This window comes from Pleurodeles waltl, chromosome 6 (genome assembly GCF_031143425.1).
Source record: "Pleurodeles waltl isolate 20211129_DDA chromosome 6, aPleWal1.hap1.20221129, whole genome shotgun sequence".
NCBI classification, from domain to species: domain Eukaryota; kingdom Metazoa; phylum Chordata; class Amphibia; order Caudata; family Salamandridae; genus Pleurodeles; species Pleurodeles waltl.
Genome location: NC_090445.1, coordinates 817,953,442 through 817,970,597, shown reverse-complemented (window position 1 = coordinate 817,970,597; position 17,156 = coordinate 817,953,442). Strand labels below are relative to the sequence as shown.

The following is a 17,156-nucleotide window of genomic DNA, read 5'->3' as shown; positions in this document are numbered from 1 at the left end:
GCCCGATGGCCCTTAAAATTAGATAAAGCCCGAGGAGCAAGCTCATCAATGGCCCGTTCCAGGCCATATTCAAAACTATCCAGTTTAGAGCCCCCTAATGGCTCGGCCCTATCCCAGCCTATTTTCAAGGCCTGAAGAAAATTGTTCTTATTAATCTTAAACCATGGTCTTTTTAAGGTCGTGTTAACTAAGGGTCTAGCACGGGGGAGAGGTCAAGTCAGCGTGAATGATAGAACGAAATGGTCCGACCAATCTACTTCCCGGATTTCCCTCCTAGAGATCATACCAGGCCTAGAAAAAATAGCATCTAGCCTGTGTCTTGCTCTATGGGACGGTATGTTATTACCAGAGAGCCAATCCAGGCTCTGCATGAAGTTCATAAAATCTACCATGCTAGGGTCCTCAGAATCTTCTAAGTGGAGATTAAAATCGCCTAAGACCAGGGCACTCTTAACTAGCAACAGTGGTTCCACCATAGATGGCCACGCTGCCAGAAAACTATTTTTGGGGCCTGGAGGTCTATACAACAACAAACCTTCAATGTCATGGCCATTCTGTGTTTTAATTTTAAAATAAGTACTTTCACAGGTCTGGATGTGTCCCTTCTGTTCCCCTAATGTGCAACACAACTCCTCTTTAAAAATAATGGCAAGCCTCCCCTCTTTTTCCTGTTCTATCATGCCTTACATAGGAGAAGCCTGGAGGGGAAGCAGTAAGGAAATCAGGATTAGAATCTTCGCAGGCCCATGTCTCCGTGACAAAAAGGCAATCCAGATTGTCAGCCTTAATCAATTCACTAATTTCCAAAGCATGTTTCAACAGGGAACGGGCATTAATCTATCCCCATACCATGCTATGTCTAGAAGGTATGACATTGCTCAATACGTTGAGGCTAGCCACCTCATCTGCGTGGGTAGAGGGTTTCCAGAGGCAGTGATCGCAGCTCTGACTCGAGACCTCTGCCGGGTCCATGCGCCTGCAATTAGATACCATAGGGTCTTTGTTTAGATGGAACAAGTCAAGATTGGAGTATTTAAATAGCTGTTTTGGTCCATAGTAACCGACCCCCGGCCCCGGCCCCAGCCGGGCGCGGACGGGCACAGACGGGCTTGCCTTAGGCGTGCCTTTGGCGCGCCCGCTGCGCATCCGCTTTCCTCGTAACATTTATGCTAAATGGCCCCCAGAGACCCCGGTACCAGTACACGTCAGCAGACAACTAGACTGCTGACCTCCTTATCCAAATAACCACACCGTGTGTCTGCTGCTAACAGCCGTTTAGGAGGTGGGCTCTTACAGACCCAAACCTCAGGCAGGCAGCAGCACACCGTGTGACAAGGTAAGCCCTCAGTACATGATTTTAAAATTCAATAAAAAAGAATAAAGAAGCGCGCCGTGCCTTTAGAATCTAACCCTCCTCTGTCTTCCTTTATATTAATGCCCTTTAAAACGCCGAATCCAGCGATGTAAAAATCGAGCACCCAAATCTCTTAAAAAGTCTAAAAACACGAGGAATAAAACAAATAAATCAACAGAATTGGATAAATATCATCATTCTTACAATAGTGTTCCCTACCCTATGGAATCAATATAACCAGTAAGGAATCAAGACAAGACACTGCTATTACTCTCTGAGCCTTTTCAGCATGCACAGAGTCTACAACACGCCAACGATGGTGCTGCAACTGTTTAAAAAACATGCCGAGAGCTCCCCTTAACGTTTGCCATGAATTGCAGCATGCACTAAGCCACGCGCCTAAAATGGAAGCCAGACTTCTGTGAACTTGTGTGAACTCCTCGGTGACACAGCAGATTCTCCAAATAAGAGGGCGTGTCTGAGGATCCGCCTCAACAGGATGAGGGGACGAGTAATTACAGAGTACACACTTGTGAAGGAGACGGTGCTGTCCCCAGGACTGCAGCCTCAAGTTGCCGAGCAGGTCTCTTCCAGGCTCTCGCTGATAACGAGAGAAAACACGCCTAGGAGTAGTGTAACATATTTACTTTATTAAAGTGTTTATTTTAAGGACAATCGCTGCCGGTGCAAAGGCACAACAGCACATTTGAGAGGGATGGCTGCGTCTGCAAAGGCTTTGCGTCAAGGTAAAAGCGCTCGTGTTGTTAATATTTTCAAGATGAAAACGTTCATTTTTATTGAAACCTCTGAAAATATTAAAACTGGTTCTTACCGAGAGTAACATTTTATTTATAGCTATTGTACTATGTTTTTATTTGTAGCAACCAATAGAATTCCACTCTTTTCGCCGAATCATTCTAATTTACGTTCGGATTTATCGTAGAATTAACCTTGTATTTTTTTCAATAAATATGCGACACCAGTAAACCGACTGCTGTTTTAACTATGAAAGTTATGTAGAGTGTTAATGTATGAGCTATATTTTCTGTAATCACGTCATAGACATATTTATTATTAAAGATGGGCATGTACTTGTGTGTTTGATAAGTTTCACACCCTCGCAGTTTGCCCCTGACAGACCCGCTGAAATTTATTGTGGGGAAAAGGGCCTGGAAAAAAGGCAAAAGATGCAGACTGTGGTGTGCTAAAATCCATTCTTCATACTATGCCCCATTTTCAAATATTCTTAAATGGTATTTGCTACATGTGGTAACTACCCCGACCCATTTTGCACAAGCTATAAAAAGGGTCTGATGCAAGTCTTCGCCCCTCGTCAAGTTAGTAAAACACACGTACAATTGGGTGTAGTTGATTCAACACATCCCTATGGTCATGCGCCACTGCACCTTCTGCAATCATTCGAGCCACCACTTTAGTCTGTGAGATCCTCATTCCGATTCTGAAAGCATTTGTGCACGTGGGTGCAGGGCTTAATATCTACAATAATAAGTGAATGTCGAGGTTACTGAATACCAAGGTTATCTAGTCTTGATTCCACCTTATGCCTCTTTTATCCACCTCTTCCTGCCCTTTTATTTTTCTCTTGCAGTTTATTTTTTATCTCTGCTTTCTTTTTTGGACACTGATTTCCTGTCTTTCCCGTAGGCCATGCCCCCCTTTTCTGCCTTTCTCTGTTGTTCTGGGTCAAAGTCTGATTATTAGAATGTACCAGTCACCCCAAAATAGAACCAGTGTGTCCCATCTGCACCCACAGGTTTAACTTAAGTAATGTGTAGCCATAACTTGCACGTGCACAAATACCTGATGCTGATTTTCACACTCAGGATCTGTAAATACTTTGTGCAGAGAAGGCACCTATGAATATGAAAAGTGTTCAAGATACGTGGAGATAAATGCAACTGTAAAGGTGATGACGCGGAGCGTACCTGTATGTCAGTGAGGGTGTCATGGTTGTGGGCAAGTAAAATGTGGTAAATTCACATAAAGTTCCTCATGGGCTGGACAGAATTTGAAGCGGTGACACCTTGGGAATCTGGGACTGGAATCTTCTTTTCCAGACAGTGTTACCACCCAAAATTCTGTTTTTTCAGGTTTACCCCGGAACGGGAAATAACGGCACAGACACAGAAATACCGGCTCCTACCATTCCTTTTTTTTAAACTTAGTTCAGGGAGAAAATGGGTGACATTTTTCACCTGCTTTGTGCAGGGTTCTGTCCACCCTCGAGAGTATCGTTTGTTTCCCCCATGCTGATGTAGGTTTCAGGTGTGGGCGACCACCCCCTCCCCGACGGCAGCAAACACAGGTGCATTGTCACCGAGCCCCGCATTTTCAGTTTGTAATTACAAAATAATTAATTCCACTTAGAGTAATCAGTCGGTGTGAGACTGCACTTGAGATGAGGGCCATAGGCAGAACGTGATAGGTATTCACAAATATTTGAAACTCGTTTTCACTCTTACAACACACCTAATCTTACATCTAAATAAAGTAGATGCAAGAGTGTAGCCAGTCCCAAAGTTCTTCTAGGGAGCCCACTACAAGTGCTAGGGAATGCGAGGTTTGCCATATACCAAGGCGGGCTAGTTTTGATTTCATCTCATACCTTTTTTCTCCCATGTTCATACATTGACTGTTTTTTCTCACTCTTGCAGGACCTTTTTAATTCCTGATTCTCCCTTTGTGCCTTTTTGTTGTCTAACTCTTAATTTTCCTTTCTCCCTTCTCTGTATTTCTCTTGACACTGTTCAAAGTCTAGCAGTGTAAAATAAGTACTGCTTCCCAAAAAATGCATGCCGGTCCCCACCACCTGCACCCACAGGCCCAAGCTAAGTAACAAGTGTAGTAATTGTTGCAAAGTGCCCCAAAGCATCTCATTTTAATAGCAATATTTCTTTCCGTGGGATTTTTTTCCTATACAAAGAAGGAGAAAACTGATATTGCCCTATCTCAGCAGCTACAGCATAAACCATTTCATATGAAATTTCCAACTGTTTGGATGGAAGGCTGACTCCTTGTGATTGTTATCAATACTAGTTTTGCACGTTTTTAGAGTTTAATTGTTATCTATTTTTTAATGTACGTCTGTAGCGCGAACCTAACCACAACTAGTGTGACCACCTGGCATTGAGGCAAATTCTGGACAGGACTGTAAAAAATTCAGGACAAAGGGTCAAAATTCAGGACAAAAATTCAAGACAAAGGGTCAAAATTCAGGACAAAAATTCAAGAACAAACGTTAGTTTTACAGACACACGCAAGAGAGGCCATGCCTCACTATTTTGTCAGTGCATTTATTTACTCTTTTTTAACATAGCACTATTTATTCACTGTGGTCTTTTTGTGATTGCCTCCTGGTATGCTACATTCAGGTGTCACATTACATCCTTGTTCAGTAGTAAATTAATGCCCTTCAGTACTGCATCAAGGCCATCACCCCTACCCAAATCTACCCAATCTTTCCTGAAGAGAAAGTAACTGCAACATTTTGATTATGTTTCTGAACATTTTAAAACCCCTGGCAAACAGTTTAGGAAACATTAAGGTAATTAACCTTATGCTAGTTTAAACAAATTGAACAAAAACATCTGGCTTACCCCAACCGCCCATGGACTTTCAACCTATTTTTTTTTTAAGAGGCAGGGCAGATGGTGTGGGTGACAGTCTCACACCTAATGTCAGGATGTGATGTACTCATAACTTGTCTATAGTCTCACTGCACTACAGTGTATGTCTGGGACTCTACAGTTATCTCAGAAATGGGAGCCCGGCCTACCAATCAAAGATAATAAAAGAGGAGGATGAAATCGAGAGCAAATGGGAGATCCATGGCAAGTAATTCAAAGGGTTGTTGCTAAAAACTGGATAAATAAAGAAGAGAAGAACAAGGTGGGACAATTCCTAAAATCAGACAAGATGGGTCCACCAAGACTATTAAAAGTTATTGGGTACCTGGGGAGTTGTCTCTGCACACAGGAGCGAAACAGAAGGGGCACTGTCAAGTGGTTGAACAAGCAACACCCATCCAGCCTGGCAAACTCTTCTGGTGCAATGGTCCGCTGTTAGTGCTTTTGAAGGGTGAGCAGGGGCCAGACCCCTTGCAAGGTTGCGCAAGGCAATTGCCCGCTTTGTCCATGTCTTTATATGGTTTTGAAATTGAGCAAAAGCCAAACTAGAAATCTGGGTTATCCCTAAGTGTCAAGTACACATAGAATCTTCAAAATAATTGGGATGTAAATTGCACAAACAAAATTTACAAATTTTAAAATGTAATTCGTGTTTCTTTAACATAGGGCACTGTTTTCACCATTATATACAATTAGATCTCAGATTGAACTGGGAACCAGTTACCTTTTGATACCCAGTGATTAATATCTACCATTCTTACACTGATTTCCAGGATGAAAATCTTGACAGAGCGAACGGTCCCTCCAAGCCCAGTTTGCTTTTTGGTCTTCTCTTCTGCTTTCTGTAGAGGCCACGTGGCACTAGTGAAGATGGGGTGCTACCCCAATGATAGTATTATTTTGCAAACCTTCCCCTGCTCGTCCTTCATTCCTTCTTCAGACAGGCCACACATCTGATTTGGTCACTGCGGCGCCATCAGGAGCTCTTTCCACTCTAAAGCTAACTGTGACTGCGGGTGGATTAGGCCTTCTGGAATTAGAACGCTATTATTCAGCTGCACAGGTCCAATGGGTGGCTCGCTGGCTTTCTGCCCACCTCCCTGCATGAGATGGGGTTTACCAGTAAAGACTTTTAAGAAAGGCTTAATCCACTGCTCATTGTTTCCTACTGACCATTCTACGGATCACCATCCGGGGTTATCATGCACAGCTTTCTCTTGCCTTGCCAGAACCAGTAAACTCACTGACACAAAGAAACCCTATGCTCCTGCATTACCTTTGTTAAGCCTTCCCACTCGCACAGGATGGCTGTGCTCAGAGCAGCTCCATCAGTGGCATGTTGCAGGTGTCTTAAAACTGGGGGCTTTGTTTCTGAACAGTGAGATACTAAATTTCCAAACCCTTGTGGCAGACTACCATCTTCACCCCGGTCAACTCCTTACTTACAACCACCTTAAATAATCATTAAATGCCCTATTTCATGTCTGCCACCTAGCACTAACCCTACAAGTGGTGTGCCAGAAGCTCTGTACTATAGGAAATGGTGGCAAACTGATAGAATGGGTGTACAGACCTATCCTGCAACATGGAAACCACTCCAGGTCTTCTCATACTACCTGGGTGATTGATGTGGCCAAACCTCTGCAAGATATGGACTATAATACTGGACTTTCCCCACAAAGTATACCACAGCTGTCACTTTAAGTAAATTCATAGTGCTTCCTTGTGAATGCATTCTATTCTGCCCGTTGCTTGCCATTGGCCTTGTGGTTTGTAACTCACAATTTGTTGCTTTCAATTTGCTGGCTTTATTTGTTTTAGGCTATGCAGCTTGAATTCGTCCCTTCCCTTGCCAAAATCTTATTTACAGTATCCTGCTGAGTTCTCCCTTTCTGTAAACAGGCCTGTAAATCTTGTTCTTATCTTATCATATTTGCTGTGCATTCAAAGAACAAAGCCAAATGTCAGGCTCTGTCTTCGGTGGGAACTTAGGGCCATATGTACGAACACATTTTCCCATAGACACAGAATGGGCAAAATTGCTTGCTACATCTGGCCCTTAGTGTTTACTTTCCTTTCTCTGACGTCAAAGTGACAGGATTTATGCGACAATCTTGCTGGATACTGGGGTTAGGAAAGAGTTTTTTCTATCACATGACAACATTTAAATAAACTTCAGAATATATCAGAATTAGAATTACAAATGAAGCACATTTTTGTTAATTCTGAACTGTGCTGGAAACAAATACCTTTACATGATTAAAACAAATCATTACATTAGGTGATGCAATTTCCACACATCATTATCTGTGCACAGTATAGTTTGATTTGAAAAACTGTATATCTGTGCAAATGTAATGGTCATTTCAATCAAAAATGTGTTGTCTGTAATGGCAGTGTGTTAGCATACCATCCATACTGCACTCCACTCTGCTCTGCACCACTACACACCACTGCACCCTACTCTGTATCACTCTACTTTACTCCACTCCATGCCACTGCACTCTTCTCCATTCGGAACCACTCCACATTATGCCACTGCACTCTATGCTACCTCACACTTTGCCTCTCTACTCTACTCTGTACCACTCTACTCTATGCAACTGCATTTTACGCCTCTCTACACCACTGTGCTCTGCTCGTCTGCCCGCCATACCACTCCAGTCTAGGCAACACCAATCTAATCCGCACAACTCCACTCTCTGCCACTCTGCAACACTGCACTGTACGCCACTGCACTCTAAGCTAATACACTCTATGCTAATGCACTTTACTCTGTAACACTCAACTCTATGCCCCTGCAATCTACATCAATACACTGTACATCACTATAATCTACTCTTCACCTCTGCACTCTATGCCACAGCACTCTACACTACTATACTCTATGCCATCACACTCTATGCCACTTTATGCAACTCCACTCTACCCTGCACCTCTCCACTCTAAGCCACCTCACTCTACTGTGAAATAATCTATGTTATGCCACTGCACTCTGTGCCACTGCATTCTATGCCACTGTACTCTACCCTGCACCTCTCTACTCTATGCCACTGCACTCTACTCTGAAACAATCTATTTTACGCCACTGTACTCTATACCACTCTGACCACTGCACTCTAGTTCAATACACTCTACACCACTGCAAGCTGACACTCTGCAACACTGCACTGGCCGCCACTATACTCTGCACCACTCTGCTCTGTACTACTGCATTCTGCACCAATATACTCAATTCCAGTGCATTCTTTGCCATTCTACTCTGCCCAATGCCACTCTATGCAACTGCACTCTACACCAGTGCACTCTAAACAAATGCACTGTATGCCACTGCCCTTTACTCTGCACCACTGTACTCTATGCCACTGTTCTCTGTACCACTCTACACCACTGCACTGACACTCTACTCTGCAACTCTGCACTCTACACCACTCTACTCTATGCCACTGCACTCTAGGCACTATACTCTACACCACTCTACAATACTCCACTCTGCACTACTCTACACCACTGCACTCTATGCCACATGAGTCTACTCTGCACTCTATGACACTGCACCATTCTGCATTATTGCACTCTCTGCTACCCAATTGTATGCCACACTACTCCATTGCACTCTATGTAACTCTGCTCCATGCCACTCTATGCCACTGCACTCTGCGCCAATGCATTCTAAACAACTGCACTGTACGCCACTGCCCTCTACTCTGTACCACTGTACTCTACGCCACTGCTCTCTGTGCCACTCTACTCCACTCTTCATCACTGTACTGACACTCTGCAGCGTTGCACTCTCCACCACTGTACTATACACCAATGTACTATGTACTACTGCATTCTATGCCACTGCACTCTATGCCACTCTACTCTGCACCACTCTACACTACGCCACTGCACTCCCTGCAACGTGAGTCTACTCTTCAATCTATGCCACTGCACCACTCTACACTACTGCTCTCTCTGCTACTCCATTGTATGCCACTCTACTCCACTGTACTCTATGCTACTTTACTCTGTCCCACGCCACTCCATGCCACTGCACTCTAAACCACTGCACTCTACGCTAACGCACTCTAACCAACTGCACTGTACCCCACTGCACTGTACTTTGCATCAATGGGCTCTACACCACTGCTCCTATGCCACTCTACTCCACCCAACTATGCCACTAACTTTAAGCCATGCTGAACAGCAGCTACTCTGGTGTATAACATGGCTAATGGCTAAAACACATTAGCAAAGCCAATAACTCTTTCGTAGATGAGACCTATTGGCTTTGCCAATGTTTGTTAGTACTATGAGGTACCTGAAAGAACTGTGAAAAATACAATTACATCATAATAAAGGCTGCTACAAAATGTGCAAATACATTTCAGTTAAATAAAAAAAAGTGCTTCTCAAATACAGATTTGAATAATATACAGTTTATACCTAGTACTAATTTTTTTTATAACACTCCATTAAAACCACACACTCCAGAGCTCACCTTGGAACACCATTACAATACCTCTCTAAAAGAAATATCTTTGTCACTAGAAAACTTCAAGTGACTCTTTTTAGTAAAGTCAATGCAGGTTTTCAAGCCCCTTTGTATTTGCAGATTTACCAGTTGGGCACATTTGCATGTCTTTAGGGAAGGAGACCCCCTGTCAAGAAGGTCTGATTCTTATCTGTCTGCCCCTCCCTCCCTCAGAGCACAGGAGACCCCCTGCCTTCCAGTCTGGCTGGGGAAACTGATCTGCCCATAATTTCGTCGGCCCTTTAGGTGAAAGGCTAAAATTACGGACAAATGCCGTCCGTTAAGGCTTTCATCACAGACAACGGACGGCAGGGCGAAATTACGGACAGTCCATGAAATTTTCGGACGGGTGGTCACCCTAACCACAACCCTGTAGAGAGAGCGCGTCACAAGCATCACTGTGGTCTACGACAATTAGGGCAGGTTTCGGCAGGAAGGAGATTTGAAAGGGGGGCTGGTCATAGGGGTAAAGTCTGAAAAGCTGTTCAACAGTTTTCCAAATCTCGTTTATAAACACGTTTTAAAGGAACTATAGTTCTGCTGTGTGTGCTTTCTTTGGCACAACAGTACCTCATCCGTCTGGCCACTGGACCTCTGTCACCAGAGCCGTTCCGGACTCAGTGATGACCATTCAGTCATAATGGTGCAAATCCTTCGAATATATCGAGCATCCCTGCTTGGCATTTAATTGTGGTAGCTGGGCATGTAAGGTAGAATGACAGGCAGATGATTGCGGTGTCCTTGTGTTGTTGCTAAAAAGGAAAAACGATATTTTGGCAGAAAGATGTTTTTGCTTTTGAAATGTTGATCCTTTGTTTGATGAGGCTGAGTTTATCTATGAAAAATAAAAAGCTATACTTGTTAGCAAAATGTTTGTTTATTCAGACACCGATAAGACACTTGCATTAAAATATATTTAAAGACCATATTTGAACGATAACTCGTGGTAAGTTCAGGTGATCTGTTTGGGGTGTTTCCTTGGTGCCAGATGGCATTCGCTACCATGGCTGTCATTTAACTGGCTCATGCGGAAGTCCATCATTTATGTAAAGGTTTTTATGACAATAACTCTACTGCTGTCTCATGTATAAGCCTTTCAAACTTGTGTTGCTGGTATTGTAGTAAAACCTGTTAGGTCTGTGAAAGTTGAGCAACAGCACTTCTCTGTTGAGCCAGTAATATACATCTAGCTCTGTTGTCTGGGTTTGATATTCTGAGGAATCTATGACATTTATTTTTTCCAACCATTCACTTTCACGTGGATTACTATCCATATCATAGAAATGATAATTTGCTTCAAATGCATAGTATGGAAAAACGAAGGAAATGGAATTCATAACCAAGGAAAATGATGGGTCAAGTGAAATAATATACAGAGATTTTCAACTGCTTGTGAAGTTTTGACGACCAACCAGTGCTTCATGGATGGGATAATGGCTGCTTGGTACACAGGGTAAACGTCATAAGTTTCTCTTTAGAACCTATGACGATTTAGCTAATTTAGTACTCTCTCAATTATAGCACTACTTTCTATAAACCAGCAGTGACTTTGGCACTGGTAGCGGAAAGAAAACGTTAAGAGAGCAATTATAAAGGACTTAAAATAATTATATTTTACATTTCCACAATATGTGTTCCTGGTTGTAATTGACCCTGGTGATCTTTAAAGGCTTGTGACTGGCACTCGCATTTAACATGGCATTTCTGGTGTATGTATTTTAAGTGTAGCTTCAGAATTTCTGCTAAATTATCAAACACAAATGAAATGAAGGTTTGTTAAAAATAAAATCAGAACTCGCAAGGTGGCTTAGAAAAGAAAATAAAAACAAAAAATCGAACCACCAGGATGGGAGTTGGCCAAGGGAACACTCAGTTCAGATGGGCAGGATTCTAAAATGAAGCAGCATTTTCTATTACCTTCACTTAACCACCAACCCATTCACCTTTAATTGAACTTTGCTGTAATATACCTTAGTGATAAAACATCCTGCCTTGTGGAATGTTTGGGCAGAGGACAGGAAGCATGGTAGTTATCAGAACAAGGGATACATACACATCTAAAAAACATTTAGGGCAGTGCTTAATTTGAGCTGGTGGTTTCCGGTGCTTGACACAGGCATTTAATTGGCAACACTTGACAGCTGCCACTTGGTGGCGCTGTTTTTTGTAATTTAATGATGAGCAGAGTAACAGTTCTGTAGGCCATTTTTGCAGCTTTGGGGACCTCGAACAGCAGTAACTATACCTTTGTAGCAGTGTGATGACTGAGAGTTGTGTAGGTACTGGCAGTGCTGACAGTGACAGTGAGTGAGGCAAGATGTGGTGGCCTCCTGAGGAGGGCCCTGACACTTATTTTTTTATTTTATTTTTTTACATATTAAACACTGATTTAGGGCCAGATTTACCGTGGTATTGAGCCAGGGTTGCTTCACTTTTGTAGTGCAGCCCAGATGCAAAATCATTCTTGACATTTACTAAGCCCCACAAAGCCACTTTGTGTGGCTCTGTGTTGTTTAGTAAATACAAAGTAATGCAATGCAGCACATAGAAAGTATTAAATGTGCAGAACTTGGGCATTCCCATGGCTCCTCAAATTTATTTTGGCACAAACCCAGATTTACAAAGAATTGAAAACTTGGGTTTGCGCTAAAATGGTGCACTTACCCGACAGAGCCGTAATGAAGAGAAATATCTTTATTACTCCTCGTTATTTCCTCTTTGCACACATGGTGGCGATAGGGGTGTGCTAAGGGGCTGGATGCAGCGCCACTTTCCTTCAATCAGGACCATAGTCTTCAGAAAAATGTTTATCGCAGGAGAAAATGGTATTTTGCAACAAGCATAGTGCAACAAAGTGTCAGTTTTAACAGTGGGCTGCCCGAGCACCAACATTTCCATCACATACTGTTTCCAAAATGCACATGTTTTACCATTTCCATGCACTCAAAGCCCTTTTCTTCCATACCCTTTATTGCTGGGCAGTGAACCTGTGTGACGTAATGAGGCAAGTACCAGAAATGGCTCTTGTGCTTAGTTTGTGTCAGTTCTTGTTGGCGTGCATAGGACCTATTGTGGATGGCCGGGACTGTTTTTAGGTTGAGCTTAGGCAGCGCACGTGTTCTGTCTCTCAACATGATGTAATTTACTTCTGTGTGCTTTGAAAACGCCTATCTCACACCCATAACTTTCATTCATTCCTTGGCCTGCCTTTCAAAATTCCCTTGATTTCGTAGGTAAATGCTTTACATTTGTCCCGCCTTGAGCCTGCTTTGTTACTGCCTTGGAGACTGATCCTGTTAGAGGGATTATTGCACGATCGGCCATGTACCTTGCTGTTGTGCACTACTTTTTTCTTTTGCCTCTCTGCTTTGCGTTCCGTGGCTGTATGTTGTTGCATCCTCTTCCTTGTTTTTGGCCATGTCGCTGTTTCTTTGAGGTGTCTGCGCCCAAAGGCTCCAAGCTGGAGGGGAAGATTTATATAGTGCTAACTCGATCAGCGGAGCACTTAACATGAGTACCACTTACGTACAAGTTTAGCAGTTGAAAAATATACAAACCTGTGCATTTCAAACAGAAAAAAACACTGAAATCCTCAACACAGCTTTCCTGGTACAGTGGGAGAGCCGATACTACAATATTCAGTGCACTCAGGAAACTCGCCCCATAATGCTTTGCGGGGCAATTGTTTTGCAAACATTTTTGCCCATATCACAACCTGTGGTGGTCCTATGACAATGGGATCACCACCAAAATGTTCAGCACAACACCCTCTTTCTGTCTAGGTCATCTCCGGGTCCCCACTCATGGTTGGGGGACCCCAAAAGAATAACCTCTCCCACCATTCAGTGTCTTTTTAAGCTCTCATGGCTGGAACATTTGTTTTACGGCTGAGGGTAGTTTGTGTTATTAAGGGCCTTGTTTGTAATATTATTGCACTAGGCCTGCACAGCCTGAAAATCTATAATGTACTACACCCTCTAGGGGCTAAATATATGGTTACACTGCATTATTTTCTGCCATTCTCTTTCATGTGGTTATGCCCTCAAGGGACTGATTATATGGTTACATGATCATGTTTCTTCTAAATGCTATTTTTATTGTGGTGTCCTCTAGGGGCTGTTCTGAGCATTACAGTCAAGATACTACAGTATTTACTTCATTCGGAAACTGTCCCCATACTGCTTTGTGGGAGATTCCTTTTACAAAACATTTTTGACCATATCTCACTGTGTGGTTGTCCTAGTACAATGGGACCACTATAAAAACGGTCAGCATGACATGCTTTTTCTGTCGAGGTCATCTCTTGGTCTATCCCAACACTAGGCTGGTGGGACCTCAAAATAGTAATATAAATAAATATGATAAATAATGGCACTATTTTTATTTGTTGCCGCAGATAGAGGAAGAAGGTAAATGGAAGTGTTTTATGCATATGCAGGGCCACTGGAATTATGTGGCAGAGAGGACCAAACAATGCGGCATGGTTGACCAATTTATGTGGCAAGAAAAGTCCAGTTATGCATTTACAACGCCAATAGCTCTAACTCAAGCAAACGTGAGACCTATTGCACTGCAAATGCTTGTTGTACTTGGAGTGGAGATTCTGGTAGCCCAGCCTGCGAATGTGAGCCTGTGCACAAGGCAAGCTGAGAAGAACAACCAGGAAACAAGTTGCAATATTAACAATAGGAACACAGTGTTGTTCTTTTGGCATGTGGTAAACTGAGGGCACTGTTGTGATTTCAGTTAATATTTCCTATATTCACACAGGCACATGAGGAAGGGATTCACCTGGTGTCTGTCTCTTCTCAATGGTGCTGTCTCGAAGACCCCAGATAGGAGAACCACTTGGTTCTCTCCCACTGGTTGATTTAAGATAGGTGGACCACATAGCTTGAGAACCCATGCAATCAAACACAAGCTAACTGGCACTGGTTCTCCTCCTGATCTCTGCAAACATCCTTGCGCCAACGTATGCCTAATCCTTTGAGACTGACTGAGGCACCTGGGCTTCCCCTCATCATTGCATCATAGGACGTTCACATGAGTTCCGAAGTACAAGACTAGATATCGGTAACAAAATATCCCTTGCCATATTGCCGCTTCTCCTCTACCACAATTGTATGTATGCATATATGTATATGGTATTTCTATAGCCTGAATCTAGCCTAAAGGCAGCAATTGTGGTCACATCGGCCACTCATATACAGCATAATAATGATTTCTTCACCCCTCCTACAAAGCCTGAGAAGCATGCCACATCCTGTACAATCCTCTGCCTCTTTTGTGCATCTCTTGATAATCTGACCTCTGGTACAGAGCAGATCTTATCATTATACCTCTTCCAATGTAGGTGACAGATTTCTCGCCCCCACCAACCCAGCTTCTTTTTCCTGTACTCCTGAGCCATATTACAGAAGTGTCCTGGGGGCATAATGGGTGTTTGTGCCCGCTTTGTGCCCCCCTGGGGGCACTCTGATGTTACAGAAGCGGCCACAGATGCTTGTGCGGACACTTCTATAATACAGATAGCGCTGGCACACCTGTAGCGCCAGCGCAATCTCAAGAGGGTGTCTCTCATTTGCATGGGGACTTGGCCACATTCAAATGATGACATTTCTTTACCTCTGCGCTTGCACCATATTATGGACATGGGCGTAAAGACTAAGAAGCTTTCAGGAGGCGCACTAACAGTACGCCACAAAAAAGTGGTACAGTGTCAGTGCGACCCCTGATGGCAGCCCTCTGGAAGAGGTCAAGGGGGTCCTGTGGACCCCCAGATATCCCCTTGCAGGCGGGTGCAGTAACTGCACCGGCCTGCAAGGGGATCTCTCTCCCCTTTCAAAAAAAAGTGCAGGCGAGTAGCTGCCTGTACAGTGAAACACAAGGTGGCTTTGAAACAGCCACTCCATATTTCACTTGAATGTGCTGCTCCCAGGGCAGCACGAGTCTGCAGCTGCTCTGAGGGCAGTGCATTCCACCAAATAGGGCACACTTTCCCTGTTTGCACATGGTGCGCCTATTTGAAGGTGCGCTGTGGTGCAGACAGGGAAAGCAAGCCCTGTATGTAATAGGGCCCCTGTTGTCTGTTTGTAAGGCTGGACCGGGTCTCCAGACATCACCTCAGTTAAGTGTGGACTTACTGCAACATTCAGCCAGAGGCTCGGCTCAAACTGCTGTTGGTGTACTTGCCAACCAACACACATGCACCACTGACTGAGCTCTCAACAGTGAAGCTGGTAGTTAAACTGCAGTATCATCTACCCGGGGAGCTATGTCTGTGACTGGCAGCAGCACACTCTCAGTATACTGTGTCATTCCTACCTGATCCATTCTTTGTGAGTCGGTCCTCTGATTGATCTGTAATTATGACCTGTGACCATTTGCAGCTAAGTGGCCTCATGTTGTTCTGTTAGTTACTGTTCTTTTGCTAACATTGATTTGTGCAACAGGATATTTAAACCCATACTTACAAAATAAAAAGTAAACTACAAAACCCACAATACAACTTTGTTGGCTAAAATACTGAGATTTAATAAATCTTTTGCAAGTGGCATGGGTCTGCTTTACAGCTTTATGTCTCTATGCTGGGAATGTGTAATGCTCGGGCACTTCAAAGGCCATTCCGCTCTGTGTCACCCTTTATCCCCATTTAGAGTTTTTATGTTGGGCTCTTAAAGTGATTGGTATGTGTTATGCTTTTAAAGTTGATTGTAAACAGTTTCACAACAGGTTTATATCAGTCTGTAAACTTGGGACAAAAGAGAAAAGCACTGTATCACAGTTTTTTCCCTTATTTTCTTAAACTATGGTCTCTTGAACTTGGTCTTTGTTCTAGGGAGTCCTGCTCCTGGTCCAGTTCCGGAGTGACTGATCCGCATTTACAGTATGAGGTTCTGCCCATATGTCCAAAGGACACTGCTTGTCTTGGCAGCCAAAGGAATCAAGTAAGAATTTAATAACCCCAAACTCTAGGAATAATTAGAACTTCAACCCATTATAAACTCCTTGGAAATATTTGAATAGACCTTATCAAGAGCTGCTGTTAGATTTAAAAACACACGTAAAAGTCTGTGTTTATCTTATGCATTTTTAAAACAGATTGAACCCTTTCAGTGTGTGGAATGTGCGGAATGCCTCAACTCCAACAAACAATGGTAAATGAGCTGGCTGTATGTGCATGTTTGATTTTTTAAAAGCAACTTTGGCTGTCTCAACCTGGGTAAAATACATTTCACCATGTTCCACCCCACGTTTTATGGGATAAACAACAGAAGCTGAAAGTACAGGTGTCTACCCGTTTTTCATGTCCAGTGGGGCCCTTTTCTGTGCACATGACTCTAACGTAAGGTTTAGAACAAAGGATGCCTTCAAGTGCTGTAGCACAAGCCCATCTTTGCCATTAATCAATAAAGAACCCTGTATTCAGTTCTGGCAGACTGGACATTCCCATCAGCATCCTGGTGTCCTGCTCAGCAGACCAGGGACTTCTGGTGTTGATTCGGTATTCTTTGCACATCAGAGTAGCTGGGAGTTGATATAAAACAGACAAGAACCCCTCATCCTCTCTACCAGGACCCTAGCCGACACCCTGAACATTCTGATTTGAGCACACTGCTCTGATTTTACTGGACCT

The 17,156-nt window shown here is 43.3% G+C and overlaps 2 protein-coding genes across 3 annotated transcripts in view; one reads left to right on the top strand and one right to left on the bottom strand.

Moving 5' to 3' along the window:
* The window catches only part of ITPRIP (inositol 1,4,5-trisphosphate receptor interacting protein), a 274,298-nt gene that overhangs the window by 50,194 nt on the left and 206,948 nt on the right, over positions 1 to 17,156 (bottom strand). The gene's annotated exons all lie outside the window — the stretch shown is intronic.
* LOC138300272 (glutathione S-transferase omega-1-like) overlaps positions 1,865 to 17,156 on the top strand; it is a 69,954-nt gene continuing 54,662 nt past the window's right edge. The window contains exons 1-2 of one of the 2 annotated variants that reach the window (XM_069239437.1): positions 1,865 to 2,100; positions 16,359 to 16,467. In XM_069239437.1, the coding sequence (XP_069095538.1) occupies positions 16,409 to 16,467 (59 nt within the window). In that variant the 5' untranslated portion in view covers positions 1,865 to 2,100; positions 16,359 to 16,408. The remainder of the gene's footprint in view (positions 2,101 to 16,358; positions 16,468 to 17,156) is intronic. The other variant, XM_069239438.1, reaches the window with a different exon arrangement.